Here is a 26,789-nt window from a genome sequence, read left to right on the forward strand (position 1 = left end):
TAATCATCTGGTGTATTTTGCCAGCCAGTAGGTACCCCAAGTATGAGTAATGAGGCTGTTTAACGTGGTCGAGGCACCTCCTCGAGCACGGGACCCCCGTTTTACGTCCCTCCCGGAAGACGATTTCGTGGAAAACTTCGTGAGGCTACAGCAATCCGGACGTCCTTGGTTGGTCCCCCATCCAAGCACTATCCGGACCGCGCGTTGCTTAACTTCCGAGATCGAAGGATCGGGTGTACCAACGTGCCACGCGGCCGTAGCTCTCTTCAGGATAACACTGGCAAAGAGCTTACCGACTAGGCTGAGCAGGGCTAAAATGACAGATATAGGAATGAAATTCAACAAAATTATGGGCTCCTGAACAATGATTGTGATGATGATAAAAATTCAAAGTTGAAGACAGCTCAGATAGGTACTAACCTATTTGCTGGCCACCAGCCACCAGGCAATGTGATAGATATGGTTTCCGTAACCAAGAAATATATCGGTTACAACTCCAGCAAAAATTTATGTCACTAGTGATAAAGTATATACAAAAGATAGCATTATATTACTAACAAACACAGTGCAAATTGAAATAATGCTTTGGGATAATGCACAAACTGAAAACAACATTTTGGAGTCAAAACTACATTGAAGTTATGGGAAATGGAGAGAAAGAATTCTACAATCCTTTCTAATCTAATTGACTCACAAACCGCAGTGAGAAATGTAAAGGGGCTTTACAGACGTATAAAAGACATTCTAGGTAGAGCACAGGGCTATTACTGGAGATTTGAAGCTATTGTATTTGAGCTCAGTGGAAATCCAATTGATTGTGACTTCAGATATCCTTGTCGCACCTGTTGTTTAGATGATTACAACCAGACAAGCAAGAAATGAGCTAGGATTGAAAGGAGGATATCAGGTATTTACTGTAATGTTCACTGGAAGCTGGTATGATAAAGGATTGATACTTGTTAGGAATATGCTAGCCTTGTGCTGGGTTGATAGGAAGAAATAAAGTTACTGTAGTAGTATTAAACATGGGAATTCTTTTACACAGTAGAAGCTAGTTAATTGCACAACGGAATACAGCTCACTCCTGTTAATTGCACAGAATCGCAAAATTCCAAACCAGTGCGGTCCAGCTGGATAACTTCGCATTTTTGCACCGTCCGGATAATTGCATGAAATACATTGGTAAATGGGGTGTGCAATTAAACTGCTTTTACTGTATTTGTAGATGAAGACAAGAGGTGGTCTGCTCTTTACATTTGAAAGATGTAGAATTGATGGTTTTGAATGTGCAGCTTTGCCTTGTGTTCCCTGAATGATGTTTAAAGAGGAAGACTTCCCAGAGGGGACTGAACTTCCCGCAAAACATTCGTCAAAATCCCTGAGAGATTGTTAATATTTGGTGGGCGGTTTCACGCCAACTTTCACTCCTCAATTCTCACTTGTTCCAGCAGACTTCATGTGGTGCTCCAAGCACACAGTAAGCTTTCAGTTTTTAGACCTTGAATTTGGTGAAGCTCAACCCACAAACTTCAGCAAGGTGTATGCCATATATAACTTATAAGGATAACAGATAACCATGACGTCAAACTGCTATTAAGTGGTGAGTTGGAGGGATTCAAGCAATTGTCAAGAATTTTCAGGTTGTCATAAAATTTTTCTGGTTAACCCAGACATATTTCTACAAGATGTAGTTACGTAACGATGACGTAAAAGTGCTGTTTGTGGAATTGGGAGAATAATCAAGCCAAAGTAAATGTCCAAATTTTGCTATTGGTTTTGCTGATTTGAAGGAATGCCAAGTAATTGTATGAATTCTGTGGCAGTTGTAAGATTTTTTTGGTTAAGTCAGAGGATTATCTGCTATTTTATAAGAATGATGTCAAGCTATTTTTGGTCATATTGTTTTTGAAGGAATACTTAGTAAATGTCTAGCTTCTCGGGTCATGGTCGTAAACATTCTTGTGCGTGAAAACTGCTAGTTTTATTTTTTAAAGGATGATGTCAAATTCTATTTGTTGATTGTAGTGATTTTCAAAATGTATCAGATGGATGTGGAAATCCTTTGGTGGTACCAAAGATTTTTGTACCTGGAGTTTAAAAAAAAACTTCTGCTAGGTGTAGTTTTGTGATAGTTTAGCATCAAAGCACTTTCTGTTTTACTGCATGATTGTGAAGGAGTTTCGAATAAGTCCGAATTCTGGTAGTACTGAAAATATGTCCTGTGAGAACTTTAATGTTAGTGTAGAAGCCTGGAGCTACCATCTCTTGATCCTTCAGTAATTGGACGGCAGCTCGTAAAATTTACGGGACGCGCAGAATTGGGCGAACCAATCGTCACTAAAGTAATTGACACCCGACCACAAGTTTGTGAATTATGGTGCTGTCACTCTGCTTGGTGTAACTAACTACCTTTCAATGGAGATGGAAACCTTTAGCTTCAGCAATGCTGAATGTGAGATGTTGATGGAAACGAGAGGGGGAATTTTTAAGATGACCAGAAAAATGGAAATAGGTGTGCTTATTACAAAGATTTATTCCTGTCCGCTATATAAAAATGAGAGAATGACATGGGCACTTATTTCATAGTAACAAATATCTAAAGAAAGAAATCAGTTTGTTTTTATTCTCCTGTGAATAACATACGGCAAATAGTATTTCCTAATTAATATTATGAGTCTTTAACTGCCGTGTTTTGTCAGAAGCATTCAAGATGATGAAGACTGTAGTCGTTATGGCATGCCTGCAGTTTACTTGCAATCCACTAGAGGGCAGGGTTGCAAATTGATTGTAACTGACTCACAACTGAACATTATTTTCTCCACAAAGCAACAGTCATAAATCATATTACATCCTACCATAACAGATATTTCCTATCCCCAGCTTTCCACTTATTCAATAATCTCGAGACAGTATCTCCCTTTCTCCCGAAACTAAAGACGTGGCACAGAGAAGACGTATACCGTGGCGTAAGACGTTACATGACTGGAGGCACTTGAGACATTGAAGCCGAGTTGTTTGTAGAGTCGCCAGACAGAGACCGGCACAAGCGCGCCGGCTGCCGAGATGGCTGCTGTGATAATTGTCCATTAGGCGGTTGAAAGCGCAGCTCGCCGGCTCCCAGCTAGCAGGGATTTATACACCATTCTACCTGTAATTGCTTCATACATGTATTACTGAGGGTCTGTATGGGGGGCTCCCAGCTAGCAGGGATTTATCCACCATTTTACCTGTAATTGCTTCATGCATGTATTACTGAGCTTCTGTATGGGGGGCTCCCAGCTAGCAGGGATTCATGTATACACCATTTACCTGTAATTGGTGCTTCGGTTTCATGCATGTATTACCGTGTGAGGGTCTGTATGGGGGGCTCCCAGCTAGCAGGGATTTATCCACCATTTTACCTGTAATTGCTTCATGCATATAGTATCTCTGTGTGAGGGTCTGTATGGGGGCTCTGAGAAGACTTGGTATTAAACAGGGCTGCCTCTAACTTGAAATTTTTTTCGTTCCCACTTTTGCTGTTCAATCTGTCATTTGAAGGGTTCATTGTTAGATTTTTTTGGATGAATGTGTGTGGTGAAAGTTTTTTTTCATCCCGACCAGCAAATTTCTCCGTCCTGGACAGGTCCTTGGGACAGCTCAATTCAGCAGAACGTAGCTCTCAATTCGAATGATGGGAAACGAAAATAGCTTGCCTTCACCTTACACAAACAGGACATGCAGACCCTCCTGTGTTTTGTGATCAGAATAACGCAGGCCAGACAGTCGGTACAGAGGTAATGCCGTGGAAATTGGCGTGTCTCGTTCCCCATTCCCAACTCGGCTTGTGCAATCAGGTGATATTAGATCCGTGTTCGTAGACATCGTCTGGGTGCTTCATTCATGAATAAGGATAACAGCCAGAAATATGGCTGAATACAAGTAATTGATGGTCATATTCGTGCAATTGTCCTGTTTTTCAAGACATCATTAAATGCAGTTTGTCATTGTTGAGGGTCTGCATGGGGGGTCCCAACAACGATTTACGCTAAATTCAGAAGAACCCCCTACGTATTACGCTAAATCAAGGAAGGCAATTACGCTAAATTTGGTCGCCTCGCTACGAATTACGTAGATAAGATGGCTTTCCCTACGAATTACGGGAAATAAAATAGGCTGCCTACGCCTTACGTAAAAGAGCATGCAGACCCTCATTGTTCACTACGGTAATCCTCCCTAGGCCAGATCTGTTGTGTTACATGTAAACTTGTTGATTCGCTTGGATACTTGGATACTCTGCTATCGTAGAGTGGAACTTGTTATCACCAAGCACAGTAGGGGCATCTTCTCTGGATAGTTTTAAAGAACGCTTGCAGATAGATGTGCAAAAGTTAGGTGTGACGGATCGTTCAGTGTAATATAACCAGCTGCTGCTGCACCGCGTGCCTGCGAAGCTGGTGTGTTACGCCGAAGGGCGGTTATACCGGCTATATAGATACAGATACAGATACTTCATTCAGCCCATTTGCTGACTTTTTCAAGTGAGAAGAAGTCTTAACTTTAGATAAAAGGTAACTGTTACTCTGGCAACTAGATAGTTGTTGTTGACTCTATCTACTGTAGTTTGTCCGCTTCTGGTCCCATGTGCTTTCCTTCTCTCTCTTTATGTTATAACTTATAGATTTTGGAAATCTGGCAGTTTCTTGAAGAACTGTTCCGTTGTATATCTTATTACAAATGTACCTTGTGTACCTTATTACCTTGTGTATCATATTACCTCACTTTACTTCACTATCCATGGTATCATATTACCTGGATGCTGAAAAAGAATTCATGAAGTGGTTGAAACAAATGGTGATTGAAACAGAGGGCTGGGATTTTTATAAACGTGTACCTGACTTCTATATCTATTCACTGCCTAAAAACTGTCCACCAACTGTACAGACTACCCTCTAAGGTTGTTTCCTTGTTAATTTTTTACTCCGAGATCCAAAAACTGATTTGGAGTAGCGGAATGATATGTCACATGGCACCGGTTGGCTCCTACCCCAGCCATTCTCCTCCCTAAGTACTCTCCAAGCAGAGGTTTAGGCTCCGGCTGTTTTTTAACGTTTTTTTAGTCGTTCCTGCCCCAATTATATGGATCATACCATCCTGCTGACAACCCCTACCCCAAGGTGGGGGCAGTTCATTTGATGAATCGGGGGTAGTCCCTTCTCTGTAAATCAGGAAACGTTCACAAAGGTGCTATGTTTGGTGATGCAAGCTTTACATTGTGATTGTTGCAAAACTTTTCTCCCTCTGCCCGCCTCCTTCCATATTTCAATGGCTAAATTTAAACCACTGCAAACATTTTCTCCATGCAGAAAAATAAAATCTCCCGAAACATTTCAACTTTTAGCTCAAGCCACTCCAGTGCTAACCTGTAAACTGTGAAGAATCCCTTTCAGTGTCAAGAAATGATAAACAGTTTGTCCAAGTTGTTTGTAACTGTAAGGCTTAGCTTGCCCCCCCCCCACTTGAGATGATTTCTGGACGGTCCCTGATGTCCCAGCATGCCCTGGGAGGAGGGACCACCCAGGAAAAGTGGCTGTTAATCTTCCAGCCTTCATTTAGGCTAACCGGCTGGGAGGAGTAAACTTGTCTCGGAGGAGGAGCACTTGTGGAACTAACCTGTGTCCTGTGGATCACTGCAAGAACTCCCTTCATCATTGTCTCCTTGTCTTTTGGAGTGTCTTCTGTGTTTTGGCTTCTTGTCTTTCGGTAACGGAGTCGAGGAGAGATGCAGGAAAATGTCTAGCGACCTACTCTTGTGTGCTCTTCCAAGTACTCGAGGTCCCTGGTAAGGTTATTTACTTTCGTCTCATTTCACAGCCTAAAAGACTGTTATCTACAGACAATGGTGTTTTCAGGCTCTTGTGTTTGTTTTTTTTTTACCTTGGGTTAATGCAGAATGGAGGAAAAGTCCAACGACATACTCAAATGTGTTGTTCTTTCTGGTAGAGATTCTTGATAAGATAATTTACTTTTGTCTTTGTGAAAGGCTTTGTTAACTTGGTTGGTGATTTGAAGACAATGTTGTTATGTCACTCCAGTCTGAGTCCTAACTTCATCATGTATATGGTGAAATGTCTTCAGGTGAAAGTTTTTTTTAGGTTGTTGGTTTGAAATCTAATTATCTATTTGCTTATCTCCTCTTCTTAGAAAAGCGCCAAGGAGTTCACACGCCTTTGTGTCAACATTGGTTCTTGTTGTAGAGTGGTCAGTTACTGCTGTGTGTAACGTGTCAGGTGGCGTTTTTACAAGCTAGGATTTTATAATAGGGAGTCCAAACTTATTGGTGAGTCGCGGTAAGTGACTATTGTAGGGGGGTCTGGGGCATCCACCTTCCATGGTGCAGAGTTTTTGATGATTTTAAGTTAAAATAGTGCATTCTAAGGTATCCCAAGAGGCAAAAATACTGTTACAGATGTCACAGTAGAAGACTGTGCCCACAGATGACCTGATAGCATCCCTGGTCAATCAGAATTTCATGCTTTTCAGACATTTTCTACCCAGTATAGGGCGTCCAGGGGCATCAAATTTCTTGTTATTCTAAGAAAAGTGCGTCCAGATGACGCGTTGACGCATGCCTGGCTAAAAGCCTGTTTTACAATATCTGGCACAACTTTTCTGTGTGTTTGAGAAGATATTACTCAGTCAAAGTCTATATTTGCTGAAAATTGGATGCACAAATATTTATTCCAGTCATACCATCATCTAAATAGACAAGAATATCGATGTTGAAGACATGTCAAAGATAAGGATTTACTCTTTAGTAAGATTTACTTGTCAATGAACTTGGAAAGCAGCTTACAGATAATACAGCTTTGGTTAGAGCAATGGGGTGCGAGTAGACAATAAAGAAAACCTCAGTAGATTGTGGTTATCACAGTGGTAAATCCCCTTCAGGCATGACCCAGCAGTACTAGACATTAAATGTATAGAGACTTTTCATTAAATAATGTTACAATGAACATGATTTGAATCATACACAAGTTTGCAGTCTTTTAAGGGCAGACTACAGTATCAAAGACCTATTCTATTTATCTTTCTATAGTCTATAACAAGTTCTGCACAGGCATTTAATGACACTTACCGCTATTTAATTATCTAGACCATTATTCTTGTGTTATCTGTTATGCTTCTAATTCAAATTTTGATTTTTTTTTTTATTCCTTTTTTGGGGGTTTTCTCTGTAATGTCTTTTTACATGTATGTACTCTTGGACACCATAAAAATGAAGCCATATGAAAAGCCTATCTAATCTTTCCCACCCAACTTACTAAAGAGCTGCCAGATTCCATCCCTTGGAGAGTTTGAAAAGGGATCATTTGCCCCCCAGCTCAGATCCTTGCAATAATATTTACCAAAGCCAGAACCCTAGCATGAAATTTCACATTAGCTTTGCTTGGAAATTTTATACACTTGTCAACAAGGAGAACCATGTTTTCATAAAAAAGTAGATGTGTTTTTAATCAAACCTGAGGCTGAATCCTTATCTTAATTTTGACATGCAAGTTGTAGATTCCTTTCCATATTTCAGGAATGTTTATCTCTTGTTTTGATTGGAAGGTTTCTCCTCAGATCCTGTGTATCATAAACAACACATTTAAGTGCACCTTTGCCTTTGATGTTGTTGCCCAAAGTTGGCCCTGCTGAAAGCTTGCCCTGGTTATAGTTAATAGTTTATTTGCAAACTCATGCCCGAGGGCTAATTGCATATACAGTCTCAAGAACTAAGAGTAAGAGAAGTAAAAGAGTGATACATAAAACTAGTGTTTAATCAACTACATGATACTATGAATACTATTGTCGGGTTTGACTTCTTCTTTGAAGGCAGTGGTTAATGAACTGTCCCACATTCTATATGATGGTGGGATTTTGTGCATTTAGTAGAAATATAGTCTTTTGGTGATCACTTAGGTGGTAAAAGCTTGGTGAAATAGTGACAACTGTTAAATGCATGTAGAACACAGGAAGACAGTTGACTTGTCATGCCTGTCTATGGAAGCCATGTAACCGCTAAGCTCTGCCATTGACATGATGATTGATTGCGAATTGTACCTTTGTCAGTCATGTCCCCCTAGGTAAGGCCCTTTGTCAGGCATGTCCCCCTAGGTAAGGCCCTTTGTCAGTCATGCCCCCATAGGTGAGTGATTGTTTATAGTTGCCCCTGTTCCCTGTGATAGTGCAGTTTATAACATCACAGGGCACTTGACACCCATAATGACAGCAGCACACATTCTGACATATCCAAGCAGGCCTTTGCTGTGGTACCTGGTTAGCTGTTGCATAATTCATTCAGCCTCTTTAGGTTCAAGTGTTTATACATGCATATTTTATGCTCACTTTAAAGGTAGTATTTAGGGTCAAGACATTTGTACTAAATTTGTAATGTAGCCCAATATATTGCCTAGGTTACATTCTTTGTCATACTTCTTATATGTTATTATAAGTGTTAAATGTTAAGTGTTATATATTTCATGCTCATTGTTACACTTTTTAACTTTTGCTTGTCTTTTTTTTCATTACATTCATGCCAAAGATCTGTACAGAATTGTTCCAAATTTATAAATGTGACCAATTGCCTGAGATATTACAGTTGTAGTTCTATTTGTTTTGATTTTTGAATACAATTGAGGAGTACTTATATTTTTGAATGGAAGTTTCATGCTTTTTTGAAGTGTGTTTTCTTCAGGCTCAAAACATATTTTGGGAATATCCAGAAAAATTACTCTAAATCTAGAAATGAGAAGATTCTAAAACTAGTATTTTTGTCAATCGTTGTGTACATTTGATGATATCTAACGTTTATTTTTCTTCTGGCAGGTTGAAGAAATACTTTCTGGACATGAGCGACAGTGAAGACGACGATGATCAGGTGACCACTTTCCTCCAATCACAGCCCACACACACCAGACACATGTCGTGTTTCTCTCAACACAGCCCAGCGCCTACCCTTACTAGACCGTAACCCGACTCCAACGCTTTTTGTTATGCTTGGCCGAACCCCTGCCATTACCCCTACTTCCATAATTAACAAATCAGAGGGGCTGTATTTGCATGGGCCGGTAACCCGAGCCCTCAATAAACCATTGTTATGCATGGAGCCAGCAGACTTGGCTCTTGTGGTGGCTGCTGCCTTGGCCAGATGTAACGTTACACAGTTGTGTGGGGCTAAACAGGGGGCAGGTTTCTCAGTTGGCTGGCAAGTAGCAGGTCAGACCTGATCCCAGTGGGGACCTGTGAGCCAAGCAGCTCACCCTGACACAATCGGTGTCACTCAGCCGTCCGTAAATCTCCCCCTCCTTGGTACTTACACCTCTGCTCTACCCTGCAGGCTCGACAGACCAAGACGTCAGGAAGAAATGCTCAGAAAATGAGGTAAGTCTTCCTTTCCTCTTTTGTTTTATTTTTCTCCTGGCAGGCTTGTGCGACCCTGGTTGACAGTTCGAGCTTGTTGGGGTTGATAAACGCGTGGTCCCCTGGTAGCAGGGGTATGAAAACCATCCCAGGGTTGTTTCCTTCCTGGCTAACCAAATATTTGTACTGAAGGCTTCCCCTGAATCCTGTAGTATTGATTATCCAAACAAGTTGCATGTGTGTTTGTTTGGGTCCGATTAACAGGTTTCCACTGGTGCTTCTCGGGGCCGATTGTTTCCCGATCGGGGGCTGATCGCCGGTTTTACGTGCTGAAAAGGCCTTGGCATTGTCACAAAGTTCATGTAATGGGGAAGATGGCGGTTAAAATAACAATGTTACAAATGCTCCTGCAGCTTGAATGGAGAATAATGGTGATAAAATCAGGGGAGCAGCTTGGGCCAACATAATCCAATTATACGGTTCTCAGATTCAAAATAATACTCGCTGAAGAGGAAACCTAACTCAAATGTTGGGCAAAATTCTGTACCTTGGTTCACATAGTTGTGGTAACAGGATATGGTCAGGTTCAAGTTACCCAAGTGTTTTATTTGCAAAATCATGGCCGAAGGCTAATTGCATGTACAATCTCAAAGACTGAGAATAGAAAATGCTACATCAGTACATGTAGTAGTGTGATACATAACACCATGTTAGTGTCTAATCAACTATATGGTATAATGTATAGTATTGTCGAGTTTGACTTCTTCTTTGAAGGTAGTAGTTTAAAGTAATCTTGCAGGATTTTTACTTTGACTTGTCGGAGATCCAGATAAATGTGTTGTGGTCTAAGTAAATCAGTGGGTTGTCCTGGAGATTATTTACATGTATCAAGGAGGTGGAAAAACCAATTTTCAGACCTCCTTGCATGTATCAACCATGGCTCACTATGCCCTGTAGATCATGAATGTTAGGAAAAATTCTCAGATTTACTTCGGTTCACACAGTTTTCGTGATACCAGTAGGACCATGGTTAGATAAAGTTGTCCTCCCATATCCCTCTATTTTTACTTAGACCTGTCTGAGATCCATAGAAATGTTTTTGTATGGCCTAAGTAAGTCAGTGGGTTGTGGGGAGATTATTTACATGTATCCACCATGGTTGGCTCTGCCCTGTGGCAAGTGGAAGTCTGGTCCGCACAGAGCTCCAGATGTTATGGTTTGACCCCTTCTTTGTGTCGGAGTTGGGGGTGCATTCACTGATTCAGCAAGGTAATTTCCTCACCTCATTGATTGTTCCTACGTAAATCACATACAAGCTACGTGTATGTCAGAATTAGTGGTGAGCGTAGCAGGTCTTTTTTGTGTGATTAAAAGTAAATTGTTATTAGGTCTATCCCACTGAACTCATTTCAGTCTTTGTTTAAAATCAAATGTAGCAAGTCTTGTATGCATTTTAAAAAGTAAACACAGGAATTTTGTTCAGTATGTTATGTTATTTTTTTCTGTTGCCACCTGTAGTTTATGCCACCTTGGAGGTTGGTTTTTCTTGATTATGAAATGGTCAACCAGGGACTTTCCAGGCTGTTGTATTATAGTGAGATCATATCTTTTGTCAGATTTCGCTAGAGGTAACATTGTCCTCTGGTGCTCCCTCTCTGTTTGTTTACGTTTGTGTCTGAGTGGGGAGGGGGGCTTGTGGTGAGGGAAGTGATAGTGCAAAGGGTTTTGTGACCACACAATAGACCCCAACAGGTCGGAGGGTCTGTGTCCTTCTGTTTCAGACTCTTGTTGCGGTTGTGGTCTGTCAAGTGTGAAAACCAAGAAGTGGTACAACTCAAGAGGGTGTCCAAGAAGTGCTCACATAATCTTCAGCTGTGAGTCACTTAGTAGCGGTCTCGTCTCAGAACGAAGGATGTGTATTCTAAGTATTCCATCCTCTTCAGAAAATGTTGTATTACTTCCGTTTGTTTGTTTGGGAATTTGCCAAATGCTGAGGATAATTAACGGTTTAGTCAGGTGCTAGGTACACATTGTAATAGGGTGGGCAGAAAAATGGTATAGTCTGTTTATCATAACAATCTTTATTGACACGACAAAAGTACAGCGACTTTTGTAAGGTCTACATGTATAACAACTACTTACAGTACAACTAACACACATATGGATATCTGTAGGTATGACTAAATCAACATATAGGGTCTTGCATGTCATTAACACTATTAGTTCTACGGTATAAACATTCGTGGATATATTTGCCTACTTGTACACAGTGAGGATTATCGCCTCCTACTAGAATGTAGTTGAATTCATCTATCGAACAGAGAGCAGCAAATTCTTTAGAGCAAGCGGAAAGTAATGTGAACAGCTCTGTGCGTTTATCATTATATCGAGAACAATCCATAACAAAGTGACGTTCGTCTTCGATCTCATTTGGGCAAAATGGACAAAACCTCCGGTCAGCTAACTGTTAACTTTTTATTAGGTAACAGCGTGTTGACAAAGAAAAAATGAGGCCTCAAAATCGTAAGACGTGAGGGTGGTTACTGGTCGCTAGCTCTCGAGATATTGTGATCATCTTCTCTATTGCGAGAAGTGTGGCTGAAAGCCTTCCGGTAGGTAATAGCTGTAGTGTGTGTCACCAGTGATGTGTATTGAAGTGAGGCGTGTGTGCATGTCAGACTGGTGTCACTGGCCTCGGGCAACCTGTCTTGTCCTGTCATCCACAGTGTTGGCGCTGCCTTGTCTTTCAATGCCCCTGAGGTACTTCCAGGTCACAGGGATCTTCCAGGTCATATAGGGCACTTCCAGTCTGGTGACCTGACAGGTTTCGGTGAAGGCTTTTTGTCATCGTGTACAGCTTGCAACAGTTAGATGAGAATGAGAATAATAATAATAATGATAATATCGGGTGTATTTTGCAGCCAGTAGGTACCCAAAGTGAGGTTAACGAGGCTGTTTAACGTGATCGAGGCACCTCCTCGAGCACGGGACCCCTGTTTTACGGCCCTCCCGGAAGACGATTTCGTGGAAACGATTTCGTAGAAAGCTTCGTGAGGCTAGAATGGAACAAGTTCTTAAAACTATAAAGCTGCTGAGAGTTTTCCTGTTTGCATCGTCTTGCTGAATTTTTACTTTGTATGTCTGTAAACTGAGGAAATGAACTGGTTTGGCCTTACCTTAGGCTACCTGACTGCTGATGACATCATAGGTCAGAGGTGAGATTTGAGGGGAATGACCTGACTGTTTTCGTGGTAGACTTTTTACCTCAGATCAAGACAGAAACTCTGTGACTACAAATTATGTAAGAAAAAAAAGCTACCACAGGTGTGACACCTGTCCTACCTGAGAAGTTAAGGTAGTGAACTGCACAGGTTGTATTCAAAATGTGTTAGTTAGAAATCCTTTGTGGTAAATGTTGGTGTGTGAGACTTTTAGTCATACCTCAGTAATGTAGTGACTATATGTAGAACATAGTTAGAAGTATATTAAATCTGGGGCTCTCCTGCCACCTTCTGATTACTATGAATGGGTCATTAATTGTTGTCATTAATTACTGGACAGTTGTGAAATTGTAAATCAAAAATCTGTTCGTGAAAAGTTGGTTAGACAATTACACACAAGGTATATAATACATCAATCAAACCACTGGACCTAGAGACCTTATCCAGTTGTTTATTATGTGTGTAGGTTGTCTAAATCCTCTCAAAGAATTTGTCCACTCTACAATACTTGCCCTAATCTCTACAATGCCTACTGATCTCTCAAGCTCAGTACTTGTACTAGTTCACACCTGATGAACAGACAACACCTGGAGGTGTGAAAGTGTCAGATATGACAATAGGATTACCAGGATTCTTCAGTTCAGTTCAAGCTTTTTACGACATGTTTTGTAATACCAAGTAATTTGTACATATTTCTAGAATTCGATCTGAGAGTTTTTCCACAAAGTACAGCCTGCATGTAGTTATCTCCAAACCCGAGCAGTGAAACTTTCATGGGGGTCTGCATGCTCTTTTACGTAAGGCGTAGGCAGCCTATTTTTATTTCCCGTAATTCGTAGGGAAAACCATCTTATCTATGTAATTCGTAGCGAGGCGACCGATTTTAGCGTAATTGCCTTCCTTGTTTTAGCGTAATACGTAGGGGGTTCTTCTGACTTCAGTGTAAATCATTGTCGGGACCCGCCATGCAGACCCTCTTTTATTCCATGTTTGCCTTGTTGTTTTTATAGTAATCATTATGATGAAAGGGTGGATATTTCCAACAGATTTGTATCTCATGTCAACATTCCTGACCCCGGTTCTTTCCGATGTATGTTTCGCCCTCCTCAAGCCGACAGGTAGAGAGAAAAATCAACAGCCTGGCGACAGGAATTTGACAGGCCATAGAAAAGCACTCTTCCAGAAAGTAAAACTAAATTGGACCCCCAAACTCCCAGTAACGAGCCTGGAGTGTATCAACAGCAGCTGTAAAACACGGTTAACCTCAGTCCTCTGGATCAGCCACACCAAGTTATTTGGTCGTTTCTCAGATTTTAAAACGAAATTAAAAACTGGAAGCTAATTTGCAGCAGTACCATGGAAAGCTGCTAGGGGGCTCAAAATCTAACCATTTCGTGGTCTCATCAAGACCTACCAACACTAGTAAATATCAACAGAATCCATCTAGTTATCTTATTGAGGGTGGAAACAGATGCAGATACACATACTCTCCAAGCAGAGGTTAGGCTCTGGCTGTTTTTTTCAACGTTTTTTTTTTTGTCGTTTTTAATGGGCTTTGTATTTTGTCATTTTTTTGCTGTTTGTGTGTATGTGTCCAATTTTGTCATTTTTTTTTGCATTGTCCAACCTAACTCGGCTCCTGATATTACACCCTTCTCTGTGAAGTTTTATAAAGATAATAGGAAGAACAGGAAGATGAAACAAGAGAAAAAGTCTGCACCTTGGTACACACACTGTTTCTATAGTGACCCTTTCCTGAATGTTTGTTTGTTTGTTTGTTTATTCTTTATTTAACCAGGATAAAAACCATATTGCCTCACAGCGTTTTTCAAAGCCCCCTGGGAGGAGAACCCCGAATTGCCGAAACATAATTCATACATAAAGTTCAACAAAACCAAATTAACTTCAATAACATGATCATACAAAGTTCTATGAAACCAAATTACTTAAGTAACATATTAAACATGATGTTTCTTTTTGAAAGAATTCAAGAAAATGACATGAGTGTGGCCCAGGCAAGTTCTGGAACCCTTCAGTGTTTAGGACTTGCAATAAATCTTCATTAGCATTGACCAGGGAACAGGCCAGAAATTTCTCCCTTTGTGGCAGCAGTGGGCTGGTCGGATTGTGTTACACCTGACACCTGCTGAAAGGTGTGGACATGTTTCATCATGTACAGGAGTCCTGTATGTAACCTACGATCAATCTGTCACCTAAACTCAGTGTGTTAAAAAACAACATTACACTGGGCAGGAGTGAGGGAGTAGTGCTGAGTGCATTTCATCAACATATTTTGACATGTACAGGAGTCGTGAATGTAACCTATGATCTAATCTACATGTCGCCAAAACTAGCGTGTTCAAAAACTACATCACAAAGCAGGCTTCACCGTCAGTGAGGGAGCAGTGCTCAATGCATTTCATCAACAAAAAGTGTAGCTACCCAAATTTCCATGGTGCTTAATTCACCCTGCATGTAAAGCTTACCCAGTGCACTGTAGTTTTAACCATGCCAGTGACATGTTGATCATAGGTTACATCAACAAGTGTACATGTCAAAATATAACTTGATGAACAGCACCCACCACTGAAGTGAACCTGTGCCTAAATTTTTATCATGATTAATTAACCCAGCATGTAAACCTTACGCAGCGGTGTGCTGTAGTTTTGGTTACATGTTGATCATAGGTTACATCAAGGATACATGTGAACGACTCCTGTACATGTCAAAATACTAGTATGTTGATGAAATGCATTGAGCACTGCTCCCTCACTGACGGTGAAGCCTGCTTTGTGATGTAGTTTTTGAACACGCTAGTTTTTATGACCGACAGACACCCTTGACACCCCGTTTCTGAAAACCTATCAAAATGCTGTAAAGGTACTATAGAAGGACAGATCATGGTTTGGGCATGGTACCTGTTCACCTGACTGTGGAGAATATATCTTAGAAGACAAGTCTGGGGTTCAAATGATTTATGGACATTTTCCTGAACCAGAAATAATTACCTCCATAATTTTTCTTCAAGTACCAGTTTTTGGGTCAACGACTTGAGCTAGAATCTGTCTTACTCTAATGACTTCTTGAATAAAGAATAAGCTTAACTTTCAAGCATATGACTTCCTCTTTTGTGCAGAACATTGTTGTAATAAAAAAAAAATACTTTATAAATAAATAGAAGTATGGATAAGTTGTCAGAAAATATTTAATGCTGTAAGTGTAAGGCTACGAACATTGATATGTCGTGTTCGTTCTTTACCTGGTTGATAGCTTTTAGTTTTGTGATCTCTTGCTGTTTCTTTTCAAGCTCGTTCCAGGGTGGGGATGGGGTTTTGTGCGCGTGAAAAAGTTGCGCGTGAAAAGTTGCGCGTGAAAAATCTGCGCGTGACAATATGCAAATTATCTGATTCCCAAGGGATTCAAAAAGTTTTTGCAGTTTTATACTTAAAAGCTCAAACAAGATGGCACAAAATGGAATTTAGTATCATATTGTTGCATTATAGAGTACAAAATCTAGATCTGAGTGATTTTCAAGTGATTTTTGAATGTTAAGTTTTCACGTGCAAAAAAGTTTGAAATTTGCGCGTGAAACAATCTTCTTCAAAAAAGATGAAATGAAGCTTCTAGAATGGGGAAAATTCTCAAATTGTTACATTTTACAATATTAAACCTCATTATGAGTAATTTTTCCATGTATTTCTGTCAGATTCATGTGATTTTGAAATGTTCAAAATATGCAAATTAACCTATTCCCAAGGGATCTAAAAATCAGGGTTTTTTTCAAAGCCAAAATTCAGGTAACAGATGAGAAATTATATCATAAGTTCAAATTTTTCTGCCTTAGAATTCCTTGCTGCACATTTTCTGACATATTTCAGGAACTTTATTTTTTCACGCGCAAATTTTTCACGCGCACGCGCAAATTCTCCACGCGCAGAAAACCCGTTCCCTCCAGGGTGTAGGTTTGTTGTTTTGAGTTGTGCTGAGAGTTGAATGATTAATTCCTTTTCCTTGACCCTGACATGATTTTTCTCCCCACTGTAACAGTTTTGGGGCCAACTACTTCCTGTTGTTGTGTGAAGCAGTTGTCCATGCCACAAAGCTGTCAAGTGGAGATAAGGCCTCTTCAAGTTAGTTCTTTGGTTCGCTGACGTCTTAGAGCAAAAATTTATCTCTTAGGTCAAGATGAAAAGAAGAAGATAGAGAACAAACATGTTATGAACAACTGGTCTTACAATTTGATATAAAGCTAGATAAGATAGTTTTAACTGTACAAAACTGCTGTGTTACATCGTAGGGCAGTTTACTGGTTATGCAAAACAAGTAAAATGAAAACTGTATGTACTTCAGAGTTGGGTACTGATTTTTCCCTCAAACTCACATTGTTTTTTACAATTCAGCAGTACAGCAGGTCTATATCCGGGAACCAACAATTTAATTTTGTGTCGCCTTATCGAAATCATCTTGTGGAATCTTGCCCTCCTGTTTTCTGCGTCCCTTGAAGCCAGCATTGTTTCAAGCTTCAGATTATTCAGTGTTGTAAGTTTGTTGGCATTTTGTTGACAACTAGGGCTGTGTACCTAAACAAATTTCAGGTACAGGTACAGGTACAGGTACATGGGTTTAGGTACAGGTCCGGACCTGCACCTGTAACGCTACCTAAAGAATTTTAACCAAGTATATGTAAGTTAAATATGTAGCTAACTGTCTTTTCTAGTGATAAATTGTCATCTTTATATAGGGAATTGCATATTTGAATCTCAAAACAAATTTTCTTGAGTTTCAACTGCAAGATTATCACGATTGTCATTGTTGATTCGGGATTTCCTTGTCCAGCAGTCTTAAAAATTGGTAAAAATAAGTGATTTAGTGTGTTTAGGTACAGGTACACAGATGTTTAGGTCCGGACCTGTACCTAAACAATTTTTTAGGTACGGTACAGGTACGGGTATTTAGATACACAGCCCTATTGACAACTTGGCCTTGGGCAGTCAGTAGTCTTGTCAGAACCAGCATGCTTCTTGTAGGTGTCATCTGATTTGAAGATACAAAGGTCTTGGCCAAGGTTTCATGGTGGTTTACTTCTTTCTATGTTTGAGACGATAGAGAGGTAATATCGTAGAAATTATACAACAGTTTGAGCAGGTCAACCCTAAAATTGTTTTCTTTTAGTGGCTGTAATATATAAAGAAGACCCTTGTGACTTTCCGGTTGAGATTTGTGACGCCATCATGTTTCGGTGTATTTTGACACATATGCTTAATCTCCAAGCAGATTCTACGGTAGCATAAGATAGTGTCAACAGCTGGTAGAGGAGTGAAGCCGGCCTAGGAGTGTGTATCCTGCCATAGGATCTGCTTGGAAAATAATGTATGCTTTCCTATGGCTAGCCATAACTGTGACGTCTACAAGATACAGATGTGTAAGGAGACTTGATTTGCCTAACTTTTGACTTCATTTGCCTAACTTTCAGCCTCAGACTCCCTCCTCACATCGCTTTTGTCTGCCTTTAGTTTAATGGCCAGTGAAGGTAACCCTGAATCTGAACCCTCACCGAACTGGCTGGGTGACAAGTTGTTAAACGTGGGGCTATGTTTACTCTAATGGTGACCCTGCTAAGGGATAAGCAGTTGTTGGCTGTGACATGCCAAATACTTTACAGGGGGGGTCCATTTTACACTTGAGGGGATGGACCTGAAAACGTTATTGCAAGTTGAGATGACATTTAAAAGAGTGAATGTTTTTAGACAAAATATTAGATGCATCTAGGACATGTAAGAGATGATTTTCATTATGATGTTTGTATGCCAAGGTACATTTCACAAATTTCAGGATGATATAGCTACGGCCGCGTGGCGCATTGGTACACCAGATCCCTCGATCTCGGAAGTTAAGCAACGCGCGGTCCGGATAGTGCTTGGATGGGAGACCAACCAAGGACGTCCGGATTGCTGTAGCCTTAAGAAATTTTCCACGAAATCGTCTTCCGGGAGGGACGTAAAACGGGGGTCCCGTGCTCGAGGAGGTGCCTCGACCACGTTAAACAGCCTCATTACTCATACTTGGGGTACCTACTGGCTGGCAAAATACACCAGATGATTATATACCGTATATGTGTTCATGAAGCACTAATACAGTATCTCAAACATGATTGAATTTCATAATAACACATCATCAAATTTCATAACAACACATTCCCAGGCCATGTTTTATTCTTATGTTGCATTTTAGCATGATTCAGCCAAGTTTTGAATCTGTACCTGTTTCTTTGTAGCTTTAAAAAAATGTTTTCAAATACAGGTGAATGCCAGCATAATCAGCTTACATAGAGTCCATTCTTGGTGGGTAATGGGAAAGAGATTCACAACTTCGACCCTGTGACCCTGAATTTGACCCCCGACCTTGTATGTGACCTGGCCTGGGAGGTGGGGCGGCTGTCAGACATTCTGTAGATAGCAGGACTGGGGGATTATGAATGGCCTTGTAAATACTCTCTAGGGCTGGATACCGGTTCGGCCGGACCGGTTTTTACCGGTACAACATCCGGGAACTGAGTCCAAAAAACCGAAAGTCCTGAACCGTTTTTTTTGGACCGGAAGGCTGAACAATTTCAAGAAATCTATTGTACTTAGAAATCCTTGTACTCCGGCCATGAAATGGCAAAATAGCCATGAATCAAACTAAATTTGCCTACAATAATTCATATTCGTCAATTTGTGTACCTGTCAGCTCAATTTTAGGTCAACATTGACAATGTGCTACGAAAAATCATCAAATTTTACCATAGCATGAGGCCGACCGACGAGGAATTATTGAGTGGAAAATTCCTCAATTCTTGCGGTAAATTTTCACTCAAAATGAAGAATCCGCATCCAGAAAAAATTACCATGGGAAAAACAACATTTCTTTCTTCTTCTGTACGTGTATTCAATCCATTTTTCCAGCTTTGAGGCGATTTGTGCGGTCTTGCAGGAAAAAATTTTAGCGCTCGGCGACAAACAGGCAGCCATCTTGGATTCTCTACTCAAAACATAGCGAGTTCTCGCCAGTTCTCGCCTCAACTCTCGCGAGAGTGCAGTTTAACCTTGCTCGCTAGATGGCGTTGTTTGATTTGCATGTAACATTATAGCCTTGTGTGCAGTGAATTACGTGTAGGATGTTCTCTGAATAAATATAAAACTGCTTTTAATCTCCTCTCTGCTTGGTAGTCACTGACAAAAAGGCATAAAAAGTACACTAATCTGAATATTGGTTTAATAAACTTTATTCAATATAAGAATATGATACTATATGATAATATAAGATTACAAAGTTATATATCGACAACTACTATAGAGGATCAGGTTCAGGTTCAGGTCCGGACCTGAACCTAAACCTCTGGACTCGGACCTGAACCTGAACCTGATCAAGCCAAAAGGTATCCAGCCCTAATACTTTCCATGACCTACTCCACAGAAGAACAGATAGAGTCACAGAAGCTGGTGTATTATGCCAAAGGGGGGTTATATTATCATTATAGATACAGATACAGAAGCTGGTGTGTTACGTTGAATTGCGGTTATACTGGCTATACAAATGCAGATGCAAAAGTTGGTGTGTTATGTTGAAGGATGGTTATACTGGCTACACAGATTCGCGTTCAGTTGATCTGATGTGTTACACCAAGGCACAGAAATTCCCTTTGTTTTCCCCAATTAAAATCTGCATGTCCTTATAAATGTACATGTATGGTCAGATCATCACACATGTCATTCCTGCCCCCTCTCCAGACCAGGCAATGTGTAAGTTCTTTCCCAGCCCAGAATCACAGGAGCAGTCTCTAATCCTGCTGATCACCTCCCACACAGGCCCAGTTGTCACCTCGTTAGAAAGTAATTAGCTTTATTTAGGGGATCCCCGCCTGTTATGTACATACTGCCCTTGTTGGTGGTGCCTTCAGACAGCCGTGCCCAACAGTTGGTTGTGTTTGTGTTGTGATAACTGCTGTATTTGGCACAAATTTCTGGAGGACTGCAATGATTCAAGCTGCATAGAATGAGACAAAACTATAAAGATTTTTTAAAGGTAGTAATACACATATATGAAACATACACAGACAAACTCACATGCACACAACGCACACATACACACACACACACACTGGTGCACACACACACAAAGAGTGAAAGAGACACACACACACATACACACACACACACACACACATACACACACACACACATACACACACACACAGATACACACACACAAACACACACACACACACACAGATACACACACACACAGATACACCAGAAATTAAGGATAGCCCATTGCAGAAAAACCTTATCTGGCTCACATCAAATAAGCCAGTGGTTTACCTCACACATCGCTGGCTGTATTTGGGAGGAGCTAATAACAACATGTGCAACTGTGTTCCACCATAAGAAGTTAAGTAGGTCAGTGTATGTACCAGAATTGTGTGTGTGCAGAAAAGGGCATTGATTAGATTATAAGAGGCTATATTTATCTGACACGACAGGAAAAATCTGTACAAATTTATCATCATATTATTGAGGTGGCAACAACATAAAAAAATAGCAAAGTCGTTAAAAATCAATTGCAAATTTAAATGGGTCTCGAGGTCATTGACCCTTTTATTGATTTAAAGGTGGGAAAGTGTCCCCATTTTCCCCGCTGTCCCCAGCATCTACATGGAGGGTTGCTGTTTTTATCTTACATACAAGCTATGTCGTAATGCTATGAAGTATAAACTAATGCAGATATTTTAGATGAATTTGAGGTCCTAGATTTCAGAAATAGGAACTTTTACCCTATATTTTTATCTCGTGTCTCCCTGTCATTTTCCAAAAGACTTGTTTTTCTTTTTCTTTTTTTTTTAGACTAATACTATTAGTTTAGCTTTGCTGTTTTTGTCTTTTAAAAATGCTCTTTATGAAGTTTAATGCTCATATGAGATTTAAGAAGTAAAACCATTTTCAAAATGAAATCTTAGCACCTTGATTTTAATAATAGCGTTTTCCCATTTTATGTTTTTTGTAAGTATCAGTATTACTGAATATTACAATCTATGAAAAGCAAAATGATTTTAATTGAAAGTTAAATCTTGGTTGCTTGATATTTAGAAATATATTAGTCCTTTCCCCATTTCTCATTCTCCCTGGCATTTCTCAAATCTGTGGTTTTCATGTTTGTCAGAATTTTTTTTAAGTGTAACTCAATATTTATTAACTATCAAAAGCAAAAATGATATCTTGGATGTTTGATTTTAGAAATACTGTAGTCCTGGATCCTTTCCCTATTCCCCTTCTCCGTTGCATTTCCCAAACCTGTGGTTTTAATTTTTGTTTAGATTTTTTTTAGTGTAACTCAATATTTATTAGCTTTGAGTATGAAAGGCAAAAATGATATCTTGAATGCTTGATGTTAGAATCTAGTCCTTCCCCCATTCCCCTTCTCCGTTGCATCTCCCAAATATGTGGTTTTAATTTTTGTTTAGATTTTTTTTAGTGTAACTCAATATTTATTAGCTTTGAGTATGAAAGGCAAAAATGATATCTTGAATGCTTGATGTTAGAATCAGGTCCTTCCCCCATTCCCCTTCTCCGTTGCATCTCCCAAATCTGTGGTTTTAATTTTTGTTTAGATTTTAGAAGTGCAACGCAATATTTATTAGCTTTGAGTATGAAAGGCAAAAATGATATCTTGAATGCTTGATGTTAGAATCTAGTCCTTTCCCCATTCCCCTTCTCTGTGGCATTTCCCAAACCTGTGGTTTTAATTTTCGTTTAGAATTTTTAAAATGTAACTCAATATTTATTAGCTTTGAGTATGAAAGGCAAAAATGATATCTTGAATGCTTGATCATGTTAGAATCTAGTCCTTCCCCCATTCCCCTTCTCCATGGCATTTCCCAAATTGTTTCCATGCCTGTGACATCCCCTGGGATCTGCCTATCAGACTGAGGCCAGAGCAGACACAAACAGTGAGAGAGAGGAGTTGGCAGGGAGGGTGCAGGATCCACACAAACCCCCTCCATGCAAGTCTGTGTGTTTCCCAGCATGTGGAGGTGCGTTGTTGTGCTCCCGTCTTTGTGAGGTGACCAGGGGGTGTGGGAAGGTGCCGGGAGTTAGCGGGTTATTTATGCTGTGTGTTTAGCCCAGCCTCTGTCATGGAAGTGGTGCTGCTGACCTCCTTTGTCCCCAGTCCTGTCCGCAAATGAAAGCCGCTGCCCGTCCGTCAACCGGCAGTCCGGTCGTGTGAGAAAAAATCTGGGCACGTTTCTGCGGCCGGTACTTACCACGGGCTGTTACCAGCGTGGTCGGGGGATCCCACGGTAAGGGTATCTCCCTGTGCAAATGTTTGTGGAGGTAGGCAGTCCTCCTGTGGACATATGCAGGCCCTTTGTGTCTGGGAAGTGCCTTTTGACCCTCCCTGGAAGTGCCCCGGAATGTACGGACTTCTGAGGTGAGCCTTTCAGCGACCATTTCAGAGTCATTCGAGACGAAATTGTTTCAAGGATGATTTAAATACCGGGACCATATATCCCAGAGACAGCCCGGTGGCATGTTTATACACATCATGCCTGCTTATCAGTCTTAAAATCTTTCAAGATTTCTGTCTTAGCTACTTCCTCTATAATTCTGCGCAAAATATTCTCCCTAATCGTCCGTCAAAGTATCAGCCTGTTAGCCCTTTCCATAATCGTGCGAGAAAGCGTTGATCCCTTTTCAGTCTGTATTTTGATATGCAAAACAGGCCTGTGTTTACAGATTCGTGTGTAGGACATGACAGGAGACCCTTTCTCCTCGGGCAGACATGTGAGGAATTTCCTGGCCATGTTGTTCTGGGGAGGACGTGTTATTTTGTGTAGGGCTGGCTGTTAATCAAAGGGGGAATGCCTGTTCTAGAGAGGAGTGTTTTTATTTTGTGTTAAAGAAAAGGAAAAGGGGAATGCCTGTTTTAAGCAGGAGTGTTTTTATTTTGTGTAACTTGTAAGGCTCTGGAGATGCCTGTTAATCAAAGGGGGAATGCCTGTTCTAGGGAGGAGTGTTTTTATTTTGTTCTAGGAGAACGTGTTTTTATTTTGTGTAAGGCTGTGGAAAGGGGGACAGCCCGTTCTAGGGAGGACGTGTTTTTCTTTTGACTTTTGTGTAAGGCTGTGGAGCTGGCTGTTAATCAAAGGGGGAATGCCTGTTCTGGGCAAGAGTGTTTTTATTTTGTGCAATGCCTGTTCTAGGCCATATAGGGAGGAGTGTTTTTATTTTGTGCAATGCCTGTTCTAGGCCATATAGAGAGGAGTGTTTTTATTTTGTGCAATGCCTGTTCTAGGCCATATAGGGAGGACGTGTTTTTATTTTGTGTAAGGCTGTGGAAAGGGGCAATGCCTGTTCTAAGGAGGACCGTGTTTTTATTTTGTGTAAGACTGTGGAGCTGGCTGATAATCAAAGGGGGAATGCCTGTTAGTCCAGTGAACCCTTGTAGTAATGTCACACCAGGCCTGCAGGCCCCAACCTTGCCCTACTGTCAGTAGGACTGACGTGTGGTATTTAGTCAGGCAACACTGACTAACCTGAGCTCTTATAATACTCTCATGGCCTCAATTACGGGGCACTACTAGCTGCAGGATATAACCTCAGTGGAGTGATAGACAGATGTATTAAACTGTGAAAAGATAACTGTACCACTCTGGGCGTGCCACGTGCGTGTGTGTTGTTTGTGTGTGTGTGCGTGTGTGCGTGTGTGTTGTTTGTGTGTGTGTGAACATATTTCTATGTGTGTATAATTATGTATGTGTGCGCATGCGCATGTGTGAATGTGTGAGTTGATGTTTGGTTTTCATCACTACCCATTCATGTGAAGTTGCCCTTAATACTTCAGTTCAGTTCAGTAAATACTGGAGTAATTTATTCCTGTACTGTGTCTGGTATGCTGGAGGTATGATTATCCCAGATGAGAGCCTTTATCCAGGTCAACTCCAGCATAGGAACACTAATAACAACACTAACAACCTGTGTCAGGGTCAGGGTTGTAGCCAGCCTGAAATCATTTTCAGTCCCCTCAATTTTGAATGGGAATCCTATCGAGCACCGAAGGCATGGCGTGGTGTCGCGCATCATTTCTATTGGGTCTGGGTCCCAGATTTTGAAACCTAGACCCTCTGAAACACTATTTCCTGCATTTTGAGGAGCAAATTTTGCTTGTAGACTAAGCTGTTCAATGTCATCTGTTTTGGTGAGGAAGAACACATGGGTTTCAGTTTTTTTATATCTTTACATATCAATTTTTGTCTGTCCCTGGGGACGGAATGGGGAAAACTTTTTTCAGTCCCCAGCTGCAAAATTCCTTCAAAGGACTGAAGGACAGGTGCTGGCTACAACCCTGGTCAGGGTACAGTACTGTTAGAGGTTTATCAACACAGCTTACAACTGCAGTGATCATTGTTGTTAGTAGACTAGCATGTGTCCTAGTTTCATTTATCATTCAGATTTTACCCTGGCAGTGATAGTTTTTTTTTTTAATGTTTTCACGTGTTTCATATAAGAATTATGGCCTGGTTTACATGAGGCAAAAAAATGACTTGTCCTAAAAACGTCCTACAGCGATGGATGGGTGGCGCATGTCCCAGGAGGCCAGGACTAGGGGGGGACATTAGTACAAACTTTTTGAAATACGCATCCTAAATTATGGAGATGATCTATATAAACACAGAAATCACAAAAATTAGGCAATTGTAAAACTCTAACCCCCCTGTACATACCCCCTGAAGTTTGGATACCCCCCTCGACATGTACTTGTGTGACGTTGCTAAGGTCTACAAGCACTGACTGCATTACTTCAGTTCTTTTTGCACATTTTGTGTAATTAAATGATACATTACACTCCAAGATACCTTTCTATCAGGTTTTGGCTTAATATTCTTGGTTGCCATGGCAACAAGGCAGCAAGTATTGGGGCGAATTTCCATTATTTGGCCAAAAACAGGGAAATCACGGTAGGGCAGTAATTCGACAAGTGCTGAGAATAACAAAGAGTACCCAAATCAACTACAGAGTGTCTTTAGCTTCACAAGAATAGTGGTAAAATTTTCAGAAACTCGATGCCAAGGAATTGGGCAACTTCAAAAAGAAACATTGTTTCAAGGTTACAAAAACACAGTTTTTTTGCCAAGCTTAAAACCAGTGTTTTGTATATGTGTCGAGAAGTATGGACAGAAAAGCAACAGTTGACTGTTCTCTCTACTACTAGGCTCTCTTGTACATGTACATACTATATCCAAGGCTCGAAATACTTTTTCTGCATACCTGCACTGTTGCAGGTAACATTGAAAATAGCCTACACCAGACAAATTTTACGTGTGCCACTCTGAATTTTGGAAGTATAGTTCATACTAAAATTGTTCAGGAACCATTGCTATTTTTTTCTTTTGTACAGAATATTACTTAATATAGGTGGTAGTGGTAACATTCAATGCAGCTAATAACAATCCACGTACACCTACATCATATAACGTTTAGGCCATGTTGATTTGATTATATGGATGACATCCGCGCTCGCACCAATTTTCGGCCGTTTCCAAAAAAAAAAAAGTTTTCGACCACACAATAAATTGTGCCAAGCAGCTGTAAAAGGAGAACAAATATTCCGTAGATTGAAAAAAAGTATCAGAAAACAGATAACTAATGCCATAGAAGGCCAAAATAAATCTAAAGTCAAAGAATAAGATGTACAAGGACAGAAAGAAAAAAATCTATTGTTGGTAAGGGAGGTACCAGTACAGAAAATTCAGGTCCAGGGGATCATTTCCAGGTCCGGACCTGAACCTGGACCTGATTGTCAAGTGGAAACTTGAGAACTGGCAATACTCAAAACAATGGTAATTTTGCAACAAAGGAATCTGTTTGGTGGATTATTGGACTCCCACTGGCATTTTAAAATCCCATCTCCATGTAATAAAGGTTAACTGTCTCTGTACCTTTGACTGTAGAAACTTGGTGCAGTTGACTATAAACTCTACTTGACTTAGCTCTTGTTGTCTTCTTGGCCCCCGGTAAGACCCCAAATGCCTGCCGACATAGTGTGTCCATTTTGTAATTGGCGAAACCTGTTCCTTTGATTTTTTTTTCAGGTCTGTTTTTTTTCGATTGGTCCAAGAAGAAAAAAAAAATGTTTTGCACCCGTATG

At 40.5% G+C, this 26,789-nt stretch overlaps 1 protein-coding gene across 1 annotated transcript in view; it reads left to right on the forward strand.

Annotated features, from left to right (window-relative positions):
- LOC118419229 (AF4/FMR2 family member 4-like) overlaps window positions 1–26,789 on the forward strand; it is a gene marked incomplete in the record, with an annotated part of 177,201 nt that overhangs the window by 117,943 nt on the left and 32,469 nt on the right. Inside the window, 2 exon segments of the mRNA XM_035825579.1 lie at window positions 8,851–8,902; window positions 9,362–9,405. Coding sequence (XP_035681472.1) covers window positions 8,851–8,902; window positions 9,362–9,405 — 96 coding nt within the window.

The sequence above is a fragment of the Branchiostoma floridae genome, chromosome 7, assembly GCF_000003815.2.
Source record: "Branchiostoma floridae strain S238N-H82 chromosome 7, Bfl_VNyyK, whole genome shotgun sequence".
Classification (NCBI taxonomy): domain Eukaryota; kingdom Metazoa; phylum Chordata; class Leptocardii; order Amphioxiformes; family Branchiostomatidae; genus Branchiostoma; species Branchiostoma floridae.